Consider the following 25232-nt stretch of genomic DNA (forward strand, 5'->3'; position numbering starts at 1 on the left):
GGAATCACTGGCGCATGCGCACTTCATGAGTTTAAGGAAATACTAAACAAAATAACGTGTTTCTCCAGCTTTGGATCGACTTGTCATATGTTTTGTATATTTTGCTTCAAACTTGTAGAGATGATAACATTGTGACAAACGATCCATTGCTGTTCACGCTGACCACTTTAAGCTGGAGCCTCTGTTGCAACGTTACCATGGTAACGATAGCAAGGCAATTGTGCTGTCTTGCCCAGTTTTAATTCATGGTTTGTGTGCTTGTTTGTTTATTTTGAGAAGAGGGTGTGCTAGCAAGTCAATGTCATAATGGAGACTACCGGAAGCATTTACAAAGAAGACACAAACAATGTCAGGTAAATGTATAGAGACAGCAGGATAATGAAATGGATGAAACAACACCGTTGATTCGAGCAAACAACAGTGTGTGACCACCTCTTCTCTGCCTCAGGGTGGATGGAATAGGAGAGTACACGTTTCCCACAGAGACCAAGTATGCTGGAGAGATGAAAGATGGGATGTTCCATGGCGAAGGAGTGCTACACTTTCCAAATGGAAGTAAATATGAGGCCACCTGGGAAAACGGCATAGCTAAACAGGTGAGGAGTAGTGTGTGTGTGTGTGTGTGTCCTTGCATGCATGTCAGAATATATGCATTCACATGCATGACTGCGTGTTTCACATTGGTTATAGTCGATATTACATCTGGTCCCTTTTAGCAATCACTCACCATTATTGTCGTAGTTATTAGGTTTCGCTGCTTTTTTCCCCCCCTGCATGAAGCTACAGTCTCTTCTGCTCTGATGCAATCTTTCATGGGCTTTTGCCACAACAGCGATCACTCCAATTATTATCATCATTTTGTCTGCGGCTCATTTGAAATGATAGCAGCTCTAAACCATGACCAACCGTGGCCAAGACTACCCTGCACCTGCATCCATGCCAGCCAAAAAAAAAACCTACTTTCATTCTAAACAGAATGGAAATTGTATGTTAGCGTATAGCTCACAGATCCACTGTGTATGTATAAAACACTTGAAACTAAAATTATTCTAATATAAATATTTCTATTAGAAATATTGTGGTTGAGATGTTAATCTCACTACAACTGTTATATCTGGATTTAATCAAAAAGTGCACTGAAATAAAATGGACAATAACAACTAACACAAGACAAATGGATGCCAGAACTTTTTTTACTGCAGACATTCTGTACTGTCAAGTATAGAGGAAAAGCACAGGTGTAATCAATAACATTGATCCCTCTTGCCATACACAAAGTGTGGCAGGTCACCCGACAGACATATTGTTCCACTTTTCCCTTGTGGTTTAGATCTATGCAGACAGTTTGGGTTTTATCTGCTGAGGTTTTGAGATATCCATCTCTAAGATTTCCGCCTTAACCCAAAAATAATGGAAAAAAAATTAAATTCTTTTGTGGGGTTTAGAGCACTGAAAAGTGACATTCAAAAACCTCAACAGCAACTTATCTCTCCAAAAACCATGTCTGGGGTACGTAGGACAGGATAACCCCCAGACCTCACTTTCAACAGTTTTCACTGGAACTACTTTCTGCCAAAGAAGCAGCCCCGAGGCAAACTGCCAACATTGAGGTCTGTGGATTATCTTGACTAACATTGTTTCTGCTGTTCAGCTTTTCCTTGAAGCACAAATGAAACCGCACTCTATAAGAGTGGTGGACGATGTGAATATCAAATACATGTTGGGACATAAAATTGAAACGTCCTCCATGACCAGACACCACTAGAGATAAATGTTTGATTTTGTTTTAATTTGGGTGAATTGACCCATTAAAATGTATAACTGAACAATGAGGACCATTTCACCGTTGTGCTTCCTCACAAGGGGTCATTCACCTTTGCTGACGGTCTGCAGTACCTGGAGAAGGACTGGGACTACTGCAATGGTTACGACAGGCGCTTCTACAGTGAGAGGTGCAATGGGCTCAGACCTGCAGGTGGGAATTCATTTCTTTGCTCATGTATTCACTCATTTGGTCAGAGGACAAACACATTTTTACAATTTAGCTTGAAAATCGAGTGAACTTTGCCTTGAATTAAAACACTGTTTATACATAAAGATCAGGAGCATGTAACACAACCCCAAAGCCATTAACTTGCATACATTCTACAGACCAAAAAATAAAATTTCGAAAGCTGCTTAGTCTGTTCATAGATTCACTTCTCTATATTGCTGGGTGGCTCATGAAATATTCATAAGTTTGATATTCTTGAGTTAAAACTGGACTTTTTTTTATTTCAGTCTATGTTCAATATTTTAGAAGAACTAGGACTAGAACATTTAAAGTCCATTCTGCACTGGCCTGAGATATAGAACAACTTTGTGCCACTTTACATTCATGAGCAACCAACATGACACTCATTAACATTAGAAAGCGCAGATTTGAACATGAGGACTCAAATTTGTAGTAGCAAACCAACATAAGCTGGCAGTTTAATACAAAACAGCTGTTTTGTTCACGCAGGAAAATCTCAGTTGTCCGATCTGCATCCGCCTCGTGTGATTCCTGATGGATGCTACGATTGTGGAGATGGTTTCTATGACCCCAATACCAGAATCGTCACTTCCCACAGTGGCAGATTCCTCCGGATTGCAGGTGAGACAGAAAATATGCTCCTATTTTCACTGTTGTAGCCCCGTGACACCAACGTTGACTGACTTATAGATATATCTCCTAACAGTGTTGCTTTATAACAATCCTTTGCTTCTGAATAATAGACATCTTCCAACCTGGGCATATTTTGGGAACTATATACTTACAGTGAGGTGAACAAAAAAATACCACAATCCAGATATGAAACTCACATTTTCACATCTCTATCATAACCAAAATTGTACCACTTTTTCCTCACTGCTGGTTCACTCTAGTTTGTGCATAATTTTTTCCAACTAATTTGAGGCCAAATTGGCTCCATCTGAGTATTGAGTAATATCCAGGCATCTTAGCTCGTGGTGCCAAAGAAAATGAGGAAGATGAAAGTCAAGCGCAAACACAAATTCCCATTTCAAATTAAGTACACACAGTTTTATGTCCAATGAAGCCCCATGTCAGTGATAGATTGCTGTATGTTAAATGTATTTTTACAGTCATTTATTAAAGCAGTGCCACAGATTCCAGTATATTTTTCGAGAGCCTGCTTCAGTGTGTGCTGTAGTATGCACAGACGGTCAACCTAATGGTTTGTTTGAGTGCTTAAAGAGGCAAATATATAAATATGAACAGGCATATGGACAGTGTTTTGTTTGCATGTCCATCAGATACATGAGCAAAGCAAAGTTCCTAAGTGGAGACTCCTTGTGTAGGTTCCCCAAACATTGTTTGATATAATTATTCAAGGAAAGAAATGGCCTATATTCCTCAATAAGAGTTAAAAGCCATACAATCAGCCAAATTAGTACTGAGGCAGCTGTTGTTGCTGCCTTGTTATACATGATAGCAGCTTTGTGCAAAATGATGTCTACTTTTCAACAACTCTACGTTTGTGAGAACAGGCCACTGGAAATACCAAAACATACCAAAGCTCTGGTATTGAATTGGTCTCAGGCAGGACCCTCTTTTTAAATAACTGCACCTCTGAAAGCACACGGCCATATGGGAAGGATTTGATAGCAATGAACCTACGGAGTGATGTTAAATGGATTATCCCTGGATTCTCTGGTGGAAGATTATTGCTACAAGTCATCTGATAAGCATGCTCCTATAGGCTGTTGCAGTCATTTCAGAACTTTTTTTTTGCTCCTTTTGTTATTTGTCAAAAGTGGAAAATTCAAGACACATTTTTCCACTGAACGGATGCCCAGCTTTGGAGCTCCAGATTTGAAGTGAATGTGATCTGTCAGGTGTCCAGATAGGAATTCCCAAATTCTGACATCCTCTGCTCGTCATGTCTCCTACGCTTTTACATCACTAGACAATGTTATGAATCTCTCAGCTAGTAGAGTAGTTTCTTAATACATAGCTTTTGGCTCACTAGGGTTTCGGTGTAGTTGCTGTTGCATGACTGTTTTTAACACGTGTTGTACCTCAACAGCTTTAATCAGAGGTACATGCATGGGGGTGTTGTCCAATCCTGCAGGACTCTTGTGTGAAATGTAGGAAGCATTCACTCAGACAGTTTTTTTTTCTTCATAATTTTTGTATTTCAATTTCAAATAAAGCCGACCCACTGCAGCGTTGATGTCTGGATCCTCATCTGAAGATTCTAACCTTATACATTCAGAAATGTGTCAAGGTATACGATTCCTGGCAGAAGTTAAAGGTATGACTCACAAGCTCCGTGAGGCAGAAATGTATTTTGGGACAAAATATTTCTATTCAGATGAGCTAGCTGGAACGCAGTACAGATCAAGTTTCCACGAGCACACACGTCTCATTTACATATTTGGAGAGACAGGAGGAAACATTCACATCCTCGCCAGATGTTATCGGCGTGTGTAAGAAGACAAAAATATGTTTTTGGATTCTTTCCGTGATGCGGGTTGTTCATCATCATTAAAGCTCTGGTATTGATCAGCGGAGTGACGGAGAGAGAGAGAGATGGGGTACAAGAGGAAATAATTCTTTTGGAAGTTGAGATGAAAAAGAAGAGGAACTGAACACTTCCCAACAATACTCTGAATCTCTGGAGTCAAACAGGAACTATTTCATTGATGCACACGCCAGTTTATGTGGAAGTGTGTGTGTGTGTGGCTTGTGCTATATATCAAGTATGCTACCCATGTGCGCTCTCTCCCTCTTGTCTCTGCAATTCTGGAGAAAAAATGCCCCTGTATCCTGTATGGATTTATTTTTCAACCCTGGGAGGCGAAGGCACATTTGTCAGAGTGGGTGTGAAGACAGAATTTATTGCCTCACGGCTTCCGCCCAGGATGAGGACTGCCGGGGATGATGGGACGCAGGGAAGACCCGCTCTCCCAGAGGGGACGAGGAAAGAGGAAGGAGCTCCCCATGTAGCGGTTACAACCGAAGGATGTAGGACAAGGGAGGCCTGCGAAGACAAAGCCTCATCTCTAGAGAAGTTTTGAAAAAGTGTTGACGTATGGAACTGTTTTAAACTGACACATGATTTAAGTCTCACCCCCTGAACTGGACGTCGTTCCGAGGATATATTAGGCTCAACTTTAGTCATTGGCTAAAATGGACCAATAGCGAAGTCCTGGCCTCTTTAGTAACTGTTGCTAACTTGGACAAACAGTCCTTCTTGGCAAAGTGCCAGGTAGCAAAACAATAGGATCCGCTGCTAATATTCCCCAGGAGGTTCTAGATTATTTTTGGAGTTGAAGCGATTTCTCGTCATCAAGGAGCTGCCATGCCGACGGCATGTACGGAGGGACGTGTGCAGAACGCTGGAGCGCCGTGTAGAAACGTAGCATGATGGAGGAAATGGGAGGGTGGAGAGGGTAAGTGTGTCAGTTAGGATTATGAAGTGGGAACCTTCCGTCACAGACAAGACCAGAGGATTCAAATGTTAGGAGCAACACCCCTGAAACACATCCATGCACAGGGTTGGTTGTTTCTTCTACATGTGGGAGTATTCTCGGGTAAAATCCTGCAGTCTCGACTTGGTGTGGATAAAAGAATGTGATGTAAACAATGCCAACAGAAATGAGATGGACCTTTTTTATGGCCGGCTCAGAACTAGAAAAAATTAAATGTACATTAATGGAGCGAATCTTAACGGTCCACCCAGCAAGTCCTGCAAAAACACATCGGAAATTTCACTTCGCTCATCAATTTTGGGAAAGGACCAGGAAGCATTTCTCGGATTAGAGTTGTCATCACTGGGCGTTGACCAAAATGATGACAAACGCCCTCCTTTACTGACACGTAGAGCCGGCTGGGCTCACATTGGATGGTGATGGTGCTTCCCATCTTCTTGTTTGGGAGGAAATCGTCTTAGAAAAGTAGTAATTTTAAGTAGTAATTTTAAGGAAAGACATGCCATTCACTCACAGAAGCATGCTTTGTATCACAGCTACAATTAAGTTGGGTTTGCAGCCTTTGATTGGTTGGATCGATGGACTTAGTGATTCTTAGTAGATTTAATGAGAATGTAGTTAGAAGTATTAGTCAGACAGGTCATTTGGATACAAAGACATCTCCTGCAACACAGAAGGCGGAAAGAAAGGAATGTCTGGGTGTGTGTGTGTGTCGAGTGATTGCAGGTGGTGAAAGATGAACATTCAAGGATCGCAGCTTGTCTGGCTGATGTTGGTCCCCACCTTCCTCACAAAGTGTCCAACCTCTACTACCACAGCGATGGCAGGTCGATCTGAGGTTTTTTTATTTTGTTTTTTCTGAAGTTAATTCAAATGTGTGCCTTTCTTGTGACATCAGATAAATCAAGAAGCATGTGCTTCCACTTTCTGCCACCTAACTGTGTCTTAGCAGACCAGACCGGCTCGAATAAAGCCAACAGACTTCCAACACAATGAAATGATTAACTGTTAAACTTGAAAAACAAATCGCATAATCAACAAACAACTCTAAAAGGCTATTTTTACTTGAAACATTACTTGATAAAACTGTCATTTAAAAAAAAAAGTATAAGGGGGGAGGTGCATAGGCCACATCTGTACAATCAAATCTCCACCACTGACTGATTGAGCGTGTTCTGTTATTACAAACAAACACACACACGGGTCGGTCGTGTATATTCTCTCTTGGCAACGGTTGCCGGCGGTGCAGGAGGCAGCGGCAGCTCCAGCAGGGGCCATGTGTGGCCATATTGTTTGTAGCACTTTCCTGTTTCTGGAATAACCCTTCCCTTTGAAAACTCCGCACAGAAAGAGTTCCACACTGAAAAACATTCCACAGCCCAAGGAAAACACCTCTGGTGACCAAGCCACGGCCCCTCCCTTTGTCCCCATGCAGCCGAGGTGTTTCACAGACAGATAACATCAGCCGGGGCCCTGGGGAGTGGAACGTATCCTCGCGCTGCCTTTCCTGAAACTCTCCTTTTTCATGCATCTTAGGGGCGAGAAAAATCACCATGAAACAGGATTCACATGTTAATCATGTGAGCTGTGACAGATGGATTAATCATTTGTGAAGATCAGTATCTCCCTTTTGGAAACTAGAAAACTGCCCCTGTTTTCTGGGTCTGCACGGCTTGCAGCGAATTGGAGACATTTGAATATTTGTTTGAGATTTTCACACTTTGATATCTTTGATGTCGCTGTGGTGCCTCCGCTCAGGAACCACAAAATGTACTTAGAGATTGACTTGAGTTTGACAGCGTGGTGGCTCTGGAGTTTCCCTGGACACTGACGCTAAATCCAGCTGAATGCGATCATCTTTTACGCAGATTACAAGAAAGCAGGTTTTTTTTAGTTTTTGCTAATTAAGCCAGTGTGTCTTCCTCCGTGCGAATGTGTTTGTTTGCATTGTAGCCATTAGGCTGGAAGGAAACACTTTTCCTTCTGAGTGTATTTTAAGGATTAAGATAAACAGACTTTTAACAGGGTGCCATTATCGCTTCCCCTCTCTCTCTCTCTCTCTCTCAACCACAAAAAGGGTTTCACAAACAAGGGTGTCCATTGAAGATTGTCTTGATATTTGCCTCACAATTTTGACAATATCATATTTGACAGATCTTTTTTTTTTTTAATCAGTCTATAACTGCAATATCCCAAAAATCACAGAAAGGATGAAAATAGCCAGGTCAAATGTATTTACTTATAAAACCTGGTGCATCACACCAATGTCCTGCTTTCCTCAAATTTGAGGAAATCACCCACATACACTAGCCAGCCACCTGTGCCCTCAAATAACCCAAGGTGCCAATTACGTAGGATTTAAATCCCGAGATAAACGTCGCTATAGAATCTCAAGAGGGCAGAATTACAGCAAATATGAAAATGTCCCTATCTAATTATCATTAAGGCAGGTTGTGGTGTGTGGCTAATAGAGGTCAGACTAAACGTAACGATGTATAGGCTTCGGTAATTACCTTCTCCGCTAACAAATGCGTCACAAAAGGCCGCTTGCGTGGCAGCTGTCCGCGTGTCCGGTGCGTTCAGGGACCAGGTAGAGAGCAGAGACGGGCCCAGCAAAAAAAAAAAGGGGGAAAAAGAGTGCAGCGGGGTGTTTCGTACTTGAAGTGGCTGTCAGTGTTGACGCCGGGCAATTACACACAATCAGTCCGAGAGCTGCAGACCTGCTCCCCCGGTTACAATGGAGCCCCGCGCGCAGTGGAACCTGGGGGTTGAGGCCCGCGTGCCGTTCAAGTGCGTGCAGCTGCGAGCGCTCCAGAGAAAGCTCACTTCCCCTGCAATTAGCTCCTCATTTCAGTTGTAACAATGAATAAAAAACTGGTTTACTATCAGCTCCTCTGGCTGTCGTTTCGGTTTTTTTTTTAAATAAAATAAAATTGGCGATTATTCTTTGGTGTCTGAAGTGGCGCTGAGAAGTTATTTTCCTCCTAATTGTCAGGCTTATCTTGATTTGAGAAATTTACCCCGAGACGTGAATGCCACTTCACTGTCGCAGCCTCACACGCAAAATGACCTGTGGCGTAATTATGCATCTGCTGGTTATAGTTTGGATTTAAACGCTTTACCTTTACACCTAAATACGCGGTTTGTATTTTTTTTTTTTAAGTCATGGGTCAAACGTTTTAAAAACGTCTTAACTCCAGGCTTTGTTTCCAATACTATTAACTTCTATATTTGTAATAATTCAAAATGAAATCTTCCCAACAGATGACTCCGAGCATGAGTGGATTGTGCGGACCTGTCGCAAAGCCTGGGATGAGGTTGTTGGCGTTGCAACCAGAACTGAAGAGACCAGCAATATCAAATGATATGTTTATGTATTGCCTGTTAAAACTACAGCAAATGTCTTCATTTTGTCTTGTGTTGTTTATTTTGGCTGAAGACATATAATGAATGAAAAGCAAAATGTCAGGTTTCTATTTTTTTCTTTTTTTATTATTATTATTATTAACCTTTTTAAATCCTTAAATTGGAGTTGTAACAACTGTCTGACAATGAGCTTTCCCACATGCAAAGATATTCTAAAAATATTGTAATGGGGGACATTAGTCTACGATAATATATATTTAGGCTTCATGTCATAATGAAATGTTCCATAGTCAAAGTCATGTTCTGATAGTAAATGTGACCCTTGCATTTTCCCCAAAACAACATAATAAATGGTATGTATTAAGTGTATAGTAACATTAACACAGCAGCAGTTCTGTACTCCCTTTAAAATAACACCACTATAGCCTGTTTGTAGGGTACGGAAGCCCTGTAGTGACCTAAACAGTTTCACACGTTGTAAGGTCAAAATAAATAAGATGACTAAGACATCAAGTATTTCAAGCAGCAGTCGTTTGCACAAAGGGGATGATGCACCCTTCCTGCTTCATGGCAAATACATACTCAGGAAAAAATGCAATGCTCACACACACACACACACACACATGCAACTGCAACCAAACAACTAAACATGTATAATTACAAAACACATAAAACATATGATTACTTCATATTTTTTTATTTTATCATGTGAAAAACCTTATCCGGTGGAGCCTAATTTAATCTTGGTGCCAAATTCCTCAAAGTTGTTGTTAAAATAAATGTGAAGCATCGTTTCGTTAATTTATCCTCACAAATGATCCAAAACCACAAAAATATCACATTCTATTTTATTGCATTTTAGTACACAAAACATTTATGATGCACAGTCTATCAAATCAACTTTTTTTTTGTTGAATTTCATTTCATGTTTTTTTAAACAAAACAAAACAATTTCAGAGGGGGGGGAAAAGGTGCTTTACAGGGAATTACCATCTCAATAAATACAAGGACATTGAGGTCTTGTTGGATCCTGTTCTTCACACAATGGCCATGGCACTTAAATACAGATGCACACTCTCTACCCCTGCCAACACACACACACACACACTCACACACACACACACACACACACACCCACACACACACGTCTTACTATGTACAACCCCAGTCCGTTTCATATTGTACCAAGACATCAAACACTCCATTTCCCTCTTTGTGTGGAAAACACACACAGAAGCCCAACAAGCAACCTTAGAAATGATGAATTAGTGACACTCGTTTGTGAAAATATGTACCTTGTGACAGATTGTGTAGGAATGTGTAGTTTGACTAGTATGCTTATCTCAGACTGTCCCTCTGTTTCTCTAAGTTTAAAAGAATGTAACAGGATTTTTGGCGGCCTTAAAAATCCGTCGGCTTCTAATGTTACAGCCATAATTTAATAACACATAAACCCGGATATTATGCATTGTGGTTTCCCTTCATGAATGAATCATGCAGATTTTCTACCATTTAGATTTAAATTTCCCCGTAATTTGTTCTAAAGAATACAAATCTTTGTTTGAGACGAATAATAGCGATTAAATTCACTGCTCAAGTTTCCTTGTATAACGGTAGAGATAAGGCACACCATTTTTTTTTTCAACTATAACAAAAATCTAATTCTACACTGCATTTCAGTGAAAAGTAACCAAAAATTTAACTAGGATACTGTTTTTTGAGAAGTCATAAAGTCACTATGTCATTCCTAAAGGCAATATTTCAGTATAATAACAGTCAACTAATTCAATTTACATTTATGTTTCCTTCATGGTTGCTTGGAGAGAAAAGAGTGAGGAGTCTTACCTCTAATGTGGTCTACTGCGTGTGCAGGGCCCTCCAGCCACAAAGACAGTTCCCCCTTAAGTTTTCTGTTAATCTTCCGTATTCTGACAGCACTCAAGAGGCTTCACTTCTGCTTCTTTGGTCAGTTTCATCCCTTAAAAACTCCCTTCCAAGTCAAGGATGGACGGGTAGAGTGGAGGATGCTGTACGTATGAAGCAAAATGGGTCCTTCAGGTGGTGTGAAATACAGTCAGTGAGTTCCTCGCTAATGGTAAATGCTTCACGGCCATTTTTAACAGAGCTGCAGGTGGGATATTCCTGTCCTCGGAAAGAAAAAAGAGCATAATGACGGATGTATCTTAGTTTTTCCTCGTTCATCGGTTTCTTTTTTTCCGTTTCCGAGTGGGCAGGGCTCCCGTAAGATGTGTCTTTTCTCCAAGCTGACTCCCGCGTGACCTCCGGCTCAGGTCTGCAGACGTCACTGATGGGAGATCAAGGGTTAGGATCCGGAGGTTTAGGGGTCGTAGAGGTCATAATGGTGGAGCGCTAGCGGCTGAGGGGGAGCTGGGGCAGTGACATGGCCTGGTGAGGGAGACTCTGGGAGGTCAGCATGGAGAAGGGATGACCTGCAAGGCAAAAAGCACAGAAAACATATCTTAAAATAGCGAAATTAGGAATAGTCTGCTTTACGAGTGCTAACAAAAGGCTGAGGGGTTTATTGCACCAAAATAACTCACTGTCGATATACCCGTGAAGGGCCACCATGTGTGCCCGCTCAGGGCTGCCAAAGGGGGAGTAATGCAGCTCATCGGGCAGGGACGAGGGCATCCTGGACTGGGGATGACCTGGGGGAACCCCACTGTGCTGGGGCGTGTGCTTTTTGTGTCTTGCTCTGCAGTTTTGAAACCACACCTATGAGGACGCAATGTAACCAGACATCATGTAGCTATATTCTTAAAATCCAATAAGTTGATGTAAGAATCATAAACGACAGACAAAACAAAACATTGAAAATATATTATTTAGCCTGAATGTACATTTTACTATTATATATCGTCTGTTAACATAATTTGACCTTTACTATAACATAGGTACATTCATGAGTAGCAGAAGGAAGTGGAGTTCTGTGTGCTGACCTGTATAACTCTCCTGCTGAGGCCCGTCATGTCGGCTAGCTTCTGTAGTGTTTGGGCGTCTGGATTGTTGTCCTGGGCAAACTGAGCCTGCATGATCTGCATATCGAGGCAAAGCATGACTTCAAACACAGCTGATCATTACATATTGGGTTTAATGTACTTGACAGGGCTGCACATTTACAAAATAAAGCGATAAACTGCATTGGTTTGGGTCTGACCTGTAGCTGTTCTGCTGTGAAGGACGTCCGCGCCCTTTTGGCCGGTTTGGGCTGACTGTCTTGTTCTGTTGGGACGGCTCCTTCTAACGTGATACCGTTGCCTGGAAAACACAAGATACGTGAGATGAGAGAAAAATGCGTTGAGTAAGAATTTGAAATGAATACGATAGCCCCCAGGAGACGTATTTGAACCAGAGCGCTTGGAAACCATGTCATAAAGGGACGTCCTTTCACATTTGAGGGATTTGACCACCAAGAAATAAGAAGATCAATGACATAGGAAAAAATTAATTATACAAAAGGTGAATTAGTTTTGCTCGCAAATTCATGTAACCTCGGTTTTTCGAGAGGCCTTTTGAGCGAACATCTGGTCAGCCACAGGGAACCATTTCCCAGAAGCACGACTCACCACTCTCAGCCGCTCTTTTGAGGTTCTCCACCATGGTGTCGTAGTGGATCCTGCAAAGGACCTTGTCCTCCACCAAGCCAAACTCCTCTCCCGTGGACAACTGCCTCTTGCACGAGTAACACGCGAAACATGCCAAGTGGTATGCGTTCCCCCTCGCACGACGCACCCAGTCGCTGGCGTAGATCTGCCGCCCGCAGCGGGCACACTTAGTACCGAACCTACTGTGAACGAGAGGGGAAAAGAGAACAGAGGCAGAGGAGGAGAAACAGAATGAGGAATTAGCGGTTCATTGATGGGGTAAACCAAGAGAAAATTACAGCGGTAGATCTTTTAAATCTAATCTCACGGCAATTCCACATTATGAACCATAATGAAATAAACATGCAAAGACGTGCTTTTTTTTCGCTGAGAATATTTTTGAGAGAGCTGAAGTTGAAAATGAATGTATTTTAAAAACTTGAAGTTTTGGTAGAACTCAAAGGGTTTAAGGAAGAAACCTTGGAGGAGGATGTGGCCTTCAGGAGAAAAAAGCCTCCTGACTGTGGCTGCAAGCTGAGCCTTGAACGCAAACAAACCAACACCTGCAATTTCCTGGCTGATGCATGAAGGCCCTGACATGTACACACACACACACACACACACACACACACACACCGGGGAACAAACCAGCACACATGTAAACCGGGGTGGTTTTGCACACAGTGGAGGATGGAGGGAGACTTGGATGACATCACTCTAGATTGCCCCGCTGTAACTGATAGCAACAGTGAGGTCAGGCGGCATATAAACCTAAACCACCTGACTTACTGTTCTGAATGGGTGGGTGGATGAAAGATAAATGCACCGACAGTTATGGAAAGAGAGAGAGGCCAGCCAGGGAACGGATTATGGACGTTCATTTGTTAAGTCAGCGAATGCTCAAGAGCTCAAAACAAGATATGAATGTCTCAACTAACATGCTATATTCATTTGAATCATTTATATGTGACTTGACTGAATGAGACAAATACAAGGATGAAAGGGCATAAGGACTGAGGCAAAACAAGCACTGCCATCATTTAAGTACCCTTACATTCATAAAGTATGGAGATAAGATGTGCATTAGTCCCATCATTTTTAAAATGGGTCACAAATATATAGGTCATTTAAACAAAAAAGCTGAATAGTTACCTGAAAAAAAGCCAGGCACTGTATGTTTTTGCAAACATTATTCAACAAGAGTGAGCAATGCATTTGATGGGGACTATTTTCAGCTGCGGATCAGTACATATTTATGGTTTAGCGAGAATGGACAGCAGCAGGACAGTGTAGAACTGCCTCTAAATAAACTCATAATAATAAACTAATAATAATACAGTGCCCATGATCATCATGTCCCATTAATGTGTTTATAGTGGTACAACAGAGAGCAATACGATACATCAGGCTTTGGCTACGCAGTTGGTTTTTTGTAAAATACAAAATAATATAGAATATCAGCAGCCTTCTCCTTTAACTGAGCTAGGGTTCACTGAGCAGCTGGCACGGAGGAGAAAACTTGAAACTGAAATATTACACAAATGTCCTCTTTTACACCACAATCAAAAGACATTAAGCTCCTAATTTAGAGAGCACATTGTGGGTTTAATGGGTATAAAACGCTTTACGTTTGAGATCACGCTGAGGTTAAGAGCCATTGTCCGGGCGAGCAGCTGCCAATACTGTTGAAGGAAGAAGGATTTGTAAGCAGCGCTGCGAGAAAGTGCTACCTCATGTAAAACTGGGGACAAGATGGGATTTAGCTCAAATTAGAAACATTTCCATACTGGATGGGATTGTTCTGTGAAACAGGAACTGACACGGATATTAAGAGCCGATGGTTGACTCCACATTTTTTGCATTCTTACATGTAGCCGTTTCTTCTTTGCTCAGCTTCAGTGTGTTTTTTTTTTAAGCAACGATAATGAGCACGGCATCACAGACCTGAATCTAATTCAAAGAGCCGTCAGCGGTTGAAAGGTAGGAAGAGCGGGTGAGGGCAGGATGAAAAGAAGAGACGTGGAGAGAGGAAATGAGTGGCTGAGGGAAACAGCGATGCAAAGAGCGTCGATGGCAGACAGACAGCAGGGGGACGGAGAGCACGGGGGTTGCCAAGTGAGTGGATTTGGCAGTGTATCAGTGCACTCGAGTCCACTCTATCTGGGATGAAAGCATACTATAGCCCTGACATGTAACAATGTCATACCCCTCCTCATGTACACGAGCTCTTTGGCCAAAAGATTCATTTCTCTGCATGTACGGTGGAGAATATTTACAGGACGGCATTAAATGCCTCCCGTTTGAGGGTCTTATTCTGCTTCTGTCTGTCATCCTAGTTTTGCACTGTTAAGTAACGCAACAATTGTCCAAATAAAAAACACATAAATAAATAAAGCATCTACAGTACCGGGGCCTGGCATTCCTCACAACAAACAAATTCAGTTCAGCATCGCAGCACTGAGACTACGGGGTTATTGTGGTGACCTTGAAATAAAAATGTGCTGGCATGGCACTTACAGAGCGCTTAAGTTGTCACAGATCCGTGCAACTTGACCAAAAAAACCTCTTAAAACCCAATAAAGCCATTCCGGAGACAAATCGACTCCATGGCTTACTGTTACTGTGCGTCTGTAGCACTTCTTATGGAGAATTTCAGGCTGTTTCTACAGTAAAAGAGGAAAACATTGTGAAACGTTGTGGCTAATCGAGCATGACAGCTTGTCAGTTTCATGCTCCGAGACAGAACCCAGAAAAGCTGCAAATCATCCCATGTTTAACCCCCTCCTCCTCCTCCTCTTCCATCTTCATCTCCTCGGAACCCCCACCCTCACTCTACCCCGTCTTTTTTTTTTTTTTCTATCTCATTTTGTCTCTGTACCAAAAACCTGGTGTTTATTTTGGAGCGATGTCAATCCTCATGCCCCCTCCCGTATCACTCACAAGGGAAAATCCTACACCACAAAACTCCCTTTACCCCCAAACCTCTTCTATTTGCTCCACTTCTTTCGTCTAATCTTTACTCTTTTTCTTTTTTTTTTAACAGTAATTCACCTGCTGCTGAAAGAGTGGCTTGAGGAGTTACACGTTTCGGGGATTCTTTCTGATGGGCTATGAGAATCTATTAGATTTCTCCTCAGAGAGTTCTTGCTTGACTGTGTGGTTTCTACGACGCAATGTTCATGTTAGAAATGTGTATGAATCGAAATGATTTACAGACATAGCAGATTAACATTCGTATCATGCTTTACACTATTAACCCTGCTGAAGAGCAACCTTGACATTTGGATTCTGTTCTTTGAGACCGCAGCAACACGGGCAGCTTTCTTCATAATCTGCGTTACAAAGTGAATAATATATTTCATCGCTTTGACTGAGCAGCTTTTATTTAAATGATTAGCATTGTGTGACAGATGTCTTATTATGATTTCACTCGCTCCGTACCCATTCCTTCTCTTTGTTGCTATGGAGACCTAATCAGCAAAGCAGAGGTGGTGTGATGAATAATTATTATTACAACACACACACACACACCACACGCACACATCTCACCCACAAAGTTCCCTGCATGCATGGACTCTGGTTACACTGTCAGTATCCCACGGTGCCCCTGATTAGTGCAGCAATGCAACTTCCTGTGTGGCCTGCAGCTCACGGACGAGGATGAAGTTTCTACAGAGTGAGGCGAGGGAGGGGTTCAGGGAGGCGAGGGGGGTTAAGAGGAGGCTGATAAAGAAATGGTTTGCGTGTGTGTGCGTGTGTGTGTGTGTGTGCGTGTGTGTGTGTGTGTGTGTGTGTGTGTGAGAGCAAGCCCCTGAGGCCTGACATGGCTTTGAGAGGCACAGCATGGGCTCTGTCCTGCACCCCCGATCCTGACATACACACACCACCTTCCTCCCCCTTATACTCGCGCATGCACACACATATGTGCACGTGCACACACACACACACACACACACACACACACGTATGTGGAGGGAAACCCACTCTGATTTCCTGCTATTACGCCCCATTAAAGCAGCTGTCAGTCCAAAGCCAGATGAGAGGCTGACACAGATGAGGAAATATCTCCAGAGGTTTGAAACCAGCCCAGAGGATCTGGACTTGCAGTGGTGTTTAGCCTAGTATAAATCTGGCCTAAACCCAGATTACAGTTTATATTTACAGAGGTTACCATTGTAGGCTACAGGCCCTCAGCCCTGCAGCAAAGCTGTTGCTGCAAGACTTTCTAAATATTCGTTTTCATTATCCCGTGTGGCCAAGGGAATCTACTCTAAACCTACAAACAGTATTATGCAAATGAGGATTTTTCTCCAGAGAGTGAAGCCATATTGAGAAGGAAATTTGCAAAATGTGTAACAGTTTGATCTTCAGTGTATCCAGACTATCAAGTCAAATATATCATGACCTTGCTTGTCAAGAGTCACTCTAAACACAGTGTTCAGCTTTTCCACTGATGGGAATGAAACTGACTTGACTGCTGTGTTTTTGTCTTATCAGAACCATTTGAACTAGCCGATTACTAGCTTTACATCTTGTGAAGGTGTATGGAAGTCGTGATGTAGGAAATGTCTACAGTGTAGTCTACATTTTTGTTTGTTCATTCATACATTTATCAAAAAAAATATCGCTAAACTGCCTTACAAATAGACAGCGCAGTAACACAACCTGGGAAGTTGAAATAAAAATAATTTTGTATGCTAACAACAATAACAGCCACTCTCAATGTCGACAGACAAATAATGTTCTTAAGATTTGTTTGTCCATTTGAACAAATTAATCTTTAGATTTAAATGTAGTTTACTTAAACCAAATGAATGTAACTGGAACTGCTTAGATACTCTGTTAAGATAGGCTAGGCTATTAAGATGCAGCAGGCCTCATTTCCTCATCTTGTGATACGTTTGTTCTCCATTGTGATTAAAATACTGCTTATTAATGTGGCAACACATCTTTCACTAAGTTGTTGGAGCATTAAATGACCTTTGAATTACATAAAAGAGGTGAGGACTTTACCGAAGGTTAGCTGTGGCTCACCAGGTAGCTAGAGTTAGCTAGAGTTAGCCAGAGCTAACTCTAGCTAACTGTGGTCTGCCTCTGTTTTGTGGATTAGTCCCTGCACATTTCACATGTTGTCTTATTTAGAAAATTATGCAATAATTATTGTCATTATTTGGTTAAAACCTGTCATGTCAAACAACCAAAACAAACATGCACTCGCTGTGTTTTGGCTATATGTATATAGCTAGCAGCCAGGCTAAAGTAGAAATTGAAATTCCAGGTTCAAAAACAAGCTTCAACCTCAGAAATATGGGTTTAAATAATGACATGTGCAATAACTATATATGTGTAATAATATATTTACAAGTGGAATAGTAGCTGCCACTGATTGTTTGATTGATATGCCGCTTCTATTTTTTGATATGCCAATTCTACTACTTTTTTCAAATGTTTTCTTCGTATCACTATGGCAGGTGTGCATGTGTGCACGTGTTCAAGTGTGTGTGTGTGTGTGTGTGTGTGTGTGTGTGTGTGTTGGGGATTAACATGCGTGCATGTGAGGAATGTTAAATGTACCGGTTTAAGAGCTGCAAAGCAAATTACGTCCTAAAATCCTGAAAGAATGTGAAGCTGTTTTGTGCTTTTTTTTTAGTTTACTTTTAGTTTCTTTATAATCAAGAAGCAAAATGGACCCATAATTTGAGCCAAAAAGGGGAAACAATGCCTTTCACAATCTATGCGGACAGCTATGCAGTACATGTAAGCTGCTGCTGAACACCGGTTGACATAAAACTGCTGTATGAATCCTGTGGAGTCCGTCTTTACATGTAATTCTTTCGAAATTTATGGTGAAACTTCTGTAATCCTTATCCTGGTGGGTCAAAACATTTATCGCTTCTATATTCAGGCCTGTTTTTTTATCATAATTACTGTGTTTCATATAATTACAGTGTTGGATTTCCTCTGATGACTACATAACATGATCCCAGTGACAGCTACACCTGCACCACCATTACAGTTCTCTAATGCTCCGACATACTTTAAATCCTCCCCGTGTTTGATGCTGGCTCAGCGTCCACAGAGCAGCGATGAGGGGGCGAGAGGGGTGACTGGTGAAGGAGCACTTAAATGGAGACGGGTCAGGTAAAATATTATTATGATGTGGCAGAGCAAACACAGAAAAATCTCCATTTTGTGCAAAAAAAAATAGCAAAATGACTGGCAGCTGCTGGACGTGCATAAATAAACAGAGATCTCAGTGTATGTCTGAGTGAGTGAGTGTGTGTGTGTGTGTGTGTGTGTGTGTGTGTGTGTGTGTGTGTGTGTGTGTGTGTGTGTGTGTGTGTGTGTGTGTGTGTGTGTGTGTGTGTGTGTGTGTGGCTATGTCTGCATGCAAGCTTGTGTGTGTCAGTGTGTGCATGTTTTTTCAAGTCCTTAAAGGAGGCAATGTGTACAGTGCATTCTGATTCATATTCATGTTTTCATATTTAGTGCGTGTGTGTGTGTGTGTGTGTGTGTGTGTGTGTGTGTGTGTGTGTGTGTGTGTGTGTGTGTGTGTGTGTGTTCATGTGTGTGTGTGTGTGTGTGTGTGTAGTTAGGATAGGAGTTACATTCAGAAACAGAAACATGCTGACCAGGCACTCGGGGCGGTCTAATTGCTGGTCTGGAGGCCTGAGGGTCTGGGGTGGAGGACGACTAATTGCTGGTGATTATAAACCTCAGAACGGCGACTTGGTGTCAGCTTTCAATCAGACAAACAGCGAAGCTCACTCACAGCTCCGAGCAATCACACATGTGCACACACAAACTGATGTGTGCACAATGCCTGCGTATCCATTCCATACATCCACCAGCTTCAGGCTACGAAACAGAATTTCACTATGAACTACTGCTGCTGGTGTGAACCCCATTTCACCTCAGATACCACACACACACACACACACACACACACACACAAATAGGATCCGCACACACGTGGTCAAAAAGTTAATTTAAATCTGATTAACTTCCTCTTCCTCTGCTGCATGTATTCACAAATGCTTGAATGAATGCAACTGATTTGATCACTCTTTGTCTATATACTGTATCACCTTTCAATCATAAATAAAAATTTAAGAGAAATGCCCAGCAGTGGCAGAATATGATGCGAGTATATGGCACAGATCTGTGAAACGCTATGAGATTTATTGTATTGGAGCATGAAGATAGAATTAATTGAATTATTATGTTTTTTTATGTCATTTTGCTTTGTTTGGTTCTCTGAAAATGAACAAGGATGTGATATGTTTTATTATTTCAAGACAAATCCTTCTATTTTTCGCCTTTGATGGATGATGAGGCGCACTATCAACCAGTAGATATAGATCTAGAATAGAATAGAATGGAATAATATTTTCCTCTATGTTGCATATTCGTTTTTCGTTTCACCTAACGCTTTGTTTGCCTATGGGGGCCGACTAAACACAGATAGCTGCACACTCAAAAGGGCATTTCCGGCGATTTCCGTTTTGTTTCACGTGCCCCTCTTGAGGTGATAAAACAGCCACGGCGCGCTTCTTGGCGCGTGTCCTTTAACTGTGTGTTGATAAGTTAAAGTGTGTGTGTGTGTGTGTGTGTGTGTGTGTGTGTGTGTGTGTGTGTGTGTGTGTGTGTGTGTGTGTGTGTGTGTGTGTGTGTGTGTCTATTTAACGCCCAACATTGGAAAACGTGGATGGCCGGATTAAAAACAGATCCAGGGCCTGTCTGATATGACTTGGTCGTTAACGAACATGTTAACACATTTTTTTTTTTTAATCTGAAATATACAGTAGAATGTGATGAAACGTGGTCAAAACATTGTCCCACAAAACGCAGCCACCAACAGGCCTGATCCATTCAAGCTTTTAGGATAATGTAGGCTGGATATTCTTTTTGTAGCTGCTGGAAATGTTGTTTTTTTCGATAGCCATAACAAAACGGTGGATCTTTCAACTAGACTTTTTATTTTGTTACAGACCTGAGAGACGTTTTTTAAAAAGGTCTTTCAAGAACACATGAGGCAACCCGCATCCATCTCAAAAGGGGGAGAGAGAGAGAGAGAGAGAGAGAGAGAGAGAGAGAGAGAGAGAGAGAGAGAGAGAGAGAGACTGGGCCTGTGTTGGCTGAGTAGACGTGGTATTTTGAAAACACGGTCATAAACTTACCCTACCTGAAATAATCCATTTTACAGAAGATCTCTTTGTTTTTGATGTAGCAGCTGCTGTGCTGACGTAGCGACGTCCTGCAGACGGAACACTCCAGACAGCGCACGTGCCAGATCAGGTTGTTCACCTGCGAACAGACAACGGTGTCAAACTGATGACAGACCAATGGATTACAACGTCTCTATGACGCTATCATAGCAACAACATTGTTCAGTCCTACATGTCCAATTCAGCTTTTGACGTAGGCCTATGCCTCGTAATAGCCTACGTCAAACACGTCAAATTACGCAAGAGAAATCCTATGCACAGTAATTAATGTACATTCATCATTTTAATATTCAATTATAGGGTTTTTTGGTGAGTCTGTTGCGACTTTGTGGACAAGCTGTTTTACATAGATGTTTTCGATATAGCAACATTTTTTTAATGCCAGCACTTGGGGGTTTTGCTTAGAAATTAAATAAATAATAACGTAAAAGCAATATTTGCTGCTGAAGTGCATGCATGATTGATATTGTGAAATATCGAATCCAAAGCATCCTGTTTATAAGCCCTGGCTAACATTTTCTGGAGTGTAATATTTTCGTTCAACAGCAATTATGATTGCATTACTTTTAAAGGGAAAATAAATAAATACAAAGTATTATTTGGCGTGAGCAATCTGTAATGAAGATTGAAAATAATGATTTGAATAATTTCTTAGGTTTACAGATAACAAAGCCATCACGCTACCTAAACAATTGCCCATTTAATATGTTTCAGAATATTATTATTCTACCGAGAGAGGTCATTAAGGCTGAGCTGCAGTTACCACCTGTTTTTTTTAAAAAAAAGCAAAAATGTAAATACAGTTGTGTTTCAGAATATTCGTTTTTATAGAAGGCAATTCTATCTAACAAAGCATATTTTTAATTAACAATTTTAGGACATTCCAAATTAATAGAAAACTATTTATTTACCAACGAGAAAAAAGGCCTAATATTAAATACTACTAAGACTACTTCTTCTGCTACCACTAATAATAATAATATTTTAGAGAGAGAGGTCAGGACTTCCATTAATGCAGACCAAATAAAATGCTGCTCACAATAGATTTTGATCTTTTTTGAGTTCATACCAAATATTATATGTATCTATTTACAGCTACATTAAATACGTGTTTTTGTAAAGCATTTAAACGAGTATACGATGCAACAACAAAAGTAAACTCACACTTCCTAACCAACACACCCATTTGTGCGCGAGCGAAGAGTGTTTTGGTTGGAAGCACGCGGGCGCACGCGACAAGACAGGGCGTATAGACAGGCTGAAAAACAGGAGAGAGAAAATCTAAACACCCCTGTTGTATTTGCGCTCCCCAAAACACCGCCTATCGCATAAGCTTGGATTCAATAATAATAATAATAATAATAATAATTACTATTATTACTATTATTATTATTATTATACGAAGCAGATAAATGCTGCACCGCAATACAACTGCATACACCCAGAGATGGTTCATGTGTATGTTGGAATAATTATAAAAATGAGTTATAATAAGCTATTTCTCTGTGCCAGTTGCATGTAACGTCTGGTCATTATGGGTTCTGTCTTATTGACTTATTGCTGTTTTTATTTCTACCTGATTTTTATTCCGTGTAAATTCTACAACACGAACGCATAACGTGTTCATCCCAGTCCATTAAGACGCGAGCAGGCCTGTCCAAACCCAAACAGGACCCGAGTCATGGCGCCCTGCTTCATTCGCTCCACGCTCGTCTTGTGTGGAAAAGTCCAAAAAAAAAAGAGAGAATGCTAAACAAACAAACAAGGACGCCCTGAGGAGAAAACGACTCCTGCTCTAGTTTCACAGGGTTCACGCTCGGCCTCTCACCTTCAGCAAGTATCTGTCCAGGATCTCCTGGCCGCAGCTGGCGCACACGTTCTTCCCGGTGGACGGCACCGAGCTGGTGGTCGAGGTCGGCGAGCACACGGACGGCGTGGACGGCGTGCTGGGGGACGAGCGGGTGTCCTCCCGCTCCATGTTGGACCGCTGGGATTCTCCGTCCGAGTGAGACTGCAAGAGGTCATCAGCACAGCTCAGTAACACACACATACACACATACATACACAAACACACACAGTGAACCCCGCAGTGCCAGTGCGCGTAATTCACCCAGAAGATGCAAGAGACGCACTGAACGATTCAGACATGTAAGAGGCACAAATGGGCAATAAAGCTCTCTCTCACCATTGGCGCGTGCTTAGAGTCCACACTGCAGCGCGAGGCTCCCGTATGTGTACTCTGGTGCTCAGTGGAGATCACCTACAAGACAACGGTCGGTGAACGGCGAGTCTTAATCACTTTCCCCCCGTCTCATCCTCAGCCGAGAAATCCTCGGGAGACATTTGCAGACTAGCTCTCCAGGGCCACTCCTCTATATAAAGTGGTTAAAACGGTTAAAAGGAGCCCCGCAACAAAAGGCACATTTTAATGAAGCTATTTCAATTTGGATTGATTTTTTCCCTGCCCTTAACCTCGCGCCTCTCAGAATAATAGTATTTTCCTCGCAATCCAGGACACGCGAGTGGAGGGGGGAAGAGAGAGAGGGAGAGAGAAAAAACTACCTGTAATTACAAATAGCTTGAAACGCCGCGGATAAGAGGGAGCCGGAGTGTCAATTTCAACTGTCAATCAGGGAGAGGCAACGGGTCACCCAAAGAATTGCAAATTTGATTTTTAATGGCTGTAATTAAAATCTAATTCTTCTCGGGCGCGTTGGCAGCGATGGAGAGGCTCGCGGACCGCAAATCACGCTATTCATAACAGAGAGGCGCGTGCCTCTTCACGGCGGCTGGCGCGTGCAGCCGATCTCAGTACACAAGCGGTGATTCTTGTGACATCACGGAGAGACAAAACAAAACAAAACAAGAAAACAAAAAACGCGCACGGGCTGCAAATACACTGCGCGCGTGTGTGTTTGCAACTGCGTTCAATACAGAAGATAAACAAATTCTAAATTTAAAATGATTTCGCGTCGAGGCAACTTATTGCATCGTTGTAGCCACATGTTACGTGCTGTGTGTCATCGCGTAAAAAAAAGCTAATTGAATCTAAAGCAAACAGTGAAGGGCCGCACAGTGCGTAAGTGGAATCTGAACCTTTTACACACACAAAGTTGAAGCCCAGACAAGTGTTTTCCAAAGTGTTAGTACCTTCTTTGTGGGGATTCCTTCGGACAGAATATTATTTCCCTCTGAAAGAGGGGACAAAACTTCATTTTTCCAGTACATGAACCCCCCGGAGCCTCACGGCGTTCAGCGTCTCCAAACTCGGTGCGTGGAAACCGGGAGAAGAGTCGGCGATGGGCGTCAAAACTTGTACCATCCGTACGGGCTCGCGTTGTGAATGTCCGCACAGGTTTTTTTTTTATTATTATTATTATTTTTTACGCAAAACGCTGTTTCTTCACAACGCCGCCGTGACGCGACGACCCGACTGCTGCTGAACCCCAAACTATAGAAGTTATGGAGCTATGCAGAGGCGAGGAGTTGCATCGCCGCAGAAAGAGTTCCTCCTTTTCCCCGTTTCCCCCCTCTCTCCACTTTTTTTTGGGGAAGCAGTCTTGACTACAGGAAGTGAATCAAATGGAAGGGCTGGCAGCGTTTACTCCAAGGCTTCATAGGCTGCAGGGGAGAGTGCGGAGTCGACGGGAGCGCAGGGAACCCGAGTGTCTCCGCAGAGGTGTAGTGAAAGTTTGCGCGGCTCGCTGGCCTGCCTTGCCGTTAAAGAGGGGGGAGGGCAAGAAAGAGTTTCATATGCGTGAGAAGGGTGGACACACTCTGGAACAGTTATGACAGAAGCTTACTCAAACTCTGCTGGCCATGTTATGATATCTCAGGCATATATAGCTGCTGCCAGACCCCCTAAAAAACCCAATTTAAATTATAGTTATTTAGATAATTGCCATTTATTTACCACGACAAATATACAACTAGACTAACGCAATAATTAGCATATACTCGGGTGTATACAGACCTTTTTATACACAGTGTCTGCATATATGTTGAGTTATACTGTATATTCAGGGTCAAATAAAATAATGATCCCTATATTAGAATAGAATCACAATGCATTTAGGCCTACTCAAATACAATACTGTAAAAATGTAATTAATTCCAATGGTAATCTGCTCCTCGCTCCCAAATGCATTTTAACCTCATGATATAAGAATCGCTTTTTAAAGCTATTAAATGATATTCATTCCAAATATTTAAATTGCTCGTGTTGTGTGAAATTAAGGTGAAACACAGAAAAATAAAAACAATCACATATAGTAGAATATTAAATAGGGTAGGGTTGTATTTTAATCCACGTATTTCTATTTTGACACAGGCTACATAACGCAAACAAAGCAACAAAAACAAGTGTGGGATAAAAAGTAAGAGTTATTCCTCTAAATCGTGTAGGAGGAGAAGGGCTGATGCAGATGAAACAAAAACTCACCGGGTGTTTTGAAGAAAGGGAAGGCCGATGATTACAGGATGTGCGAGCCCACACACCGGCTCCGCGCGCCCCTCGTGTCAATCAGGATCTCCGCGAGGATCCAGCAATTATCTG

General features: G+C 42.0%; 2 protein-coding genes across 5 annotated transcripts; one reads left to right on the top strand and one right to left on the bottom strand.

Annotated features, from left to right (window-relative positions):
• Window positions 1–122: 122 nt before the first annotated feature.
• On the top strand, window positions 123–20745 carry morn5 (MORN repeat containing 5). 2 transcript variants are annotated; one of them, XM_084035876.1, is made up of 5 exons: window positions 123–353; window positions 449–596; window positions 1864–1975; window positions 2504–2635; window positions 20680–20745. In XM_084035876.1, the coding sequence occupies exons 1-5, from the start codon at window positions 307–309 to the stop codon at window positions 20697–20699; spliced, it is 459 nt and encodes a 152-aa protein (XP_083892002.1). In that variant the 5' UTR covers window positions 123–306; the 3' UTR covers window positions 20700–20745. The 2 variants fall into 2 exon arrangements, with proteins under 2 accessions (XP_083892002.1, XP_083892001.1); XM_084035875.1 differs by lacking the exon at window positions 20680–20745 and adding an exon at window positions 8743–8881.
• Window positions 9563–24309, bottom strand: lhx6a (LIM homeobox 6a). 3 transcript variants are annotated; one of them, XR_014598950.1, is made up of 9 exons: window positions 23828–24309; window positions 22863–22937; window positions 22506–22688; window positions 20635–20756; window positions 12432–12652; window positions 12023–12123; window positions 11805–11900; window positions 11406–11560; window positions 9563–11294 (listed from the first exon to the last, which is right to left on the bottom strand). XR_014598950.1 is itself a non-coding variant. In XM_084035873.1 (9 exons), the coding sequence occupies exons 1-9, from the start codon at window positions 23903–23905 to the stop codon at window positions 11215–11217; spliced, it is 1131 nt and encodes a 376-aa protein (XP_083891999.1). In that variant the 5' UTR covers window positions 23906–24297; the 3' UTR covers window positions 9567–11214. The 3 variants fall into 3 exon arrangements, 2 of the variants coding, with proteins under 2 accessions (XP_083891999.1, XP_083892000.1); XM_084035873.1 differs by having other exon boundaries at window positions 9567–11294; window positions 11406–11580; window positions 23828–24297; XM_084035874.1 differs by lacking the exon at window positions 22863–22937 and having other exon boundaries at window positions 9567–11294; window positions 11406–11580; window positions 23828–24296.
• Between the last annotated feature and the right edge of the window lie 923 nt (window positions 24310–25232).

This window comes from Eutrigla gurnardus (assembly GCF_963514095.1).
Source record: "Eutrigla gurnardus genome assembly, chromosome: 19".
In the NCBI taxonomy this organism is placed as follows: Eukaryota; Metazoa; Chordata; class Actinopteri; order Perciformes; family Triglidae; genus Eutrigla; species Eutrigla gurnardus.

Excerpts from the sequence above, each read along its gene's own strand:
- lhx6a (XM_084035873.1), bottom strand. The coding sequence starts at position 23,905 with ATGTACTGGAAAAATGAAGTTTTGTCCCCTCTTTCAGAGGGAAATAAT. Across the intron at positions 22,938-23,827 it reads AAGGAATCCCCACAAAGAAG|GTGATCTCCACTGAGCACCA; the intron begins GTACTAACACTT and ends GTTGTCTTGTAG. Across the intron at positions 22,689-22,862 it reads ACTCTAAGCACGCGCCAATG|TCTCACTCGGACGGAGAATC; the intron begins GTGAGAGAGAGC and ends GACCTCTTGCAG.
- morn5 (XM_084035875.1), top strand. The coding sequence starts at position 307 with ATGGAGACTACCGGAAGCATTTACAAAGAAGACACAAACAATGTCAG. Across the intron at positions 597-1,863 it reads AAAACGGCATAGCTAAACAG|GGGTCATTCACCTTTGCTGA; the intron begins GTGAGGAGTAGT and ends CTTCCTCACAAG. Across the intron at positions 1,976-2,503 it reads CAATGGGCTCAGACCTGCAG|GAAAATCTCAGTTGTCCGAT; the intron begins GTGGGAATTCAT and ends TTGTTCACGCAG.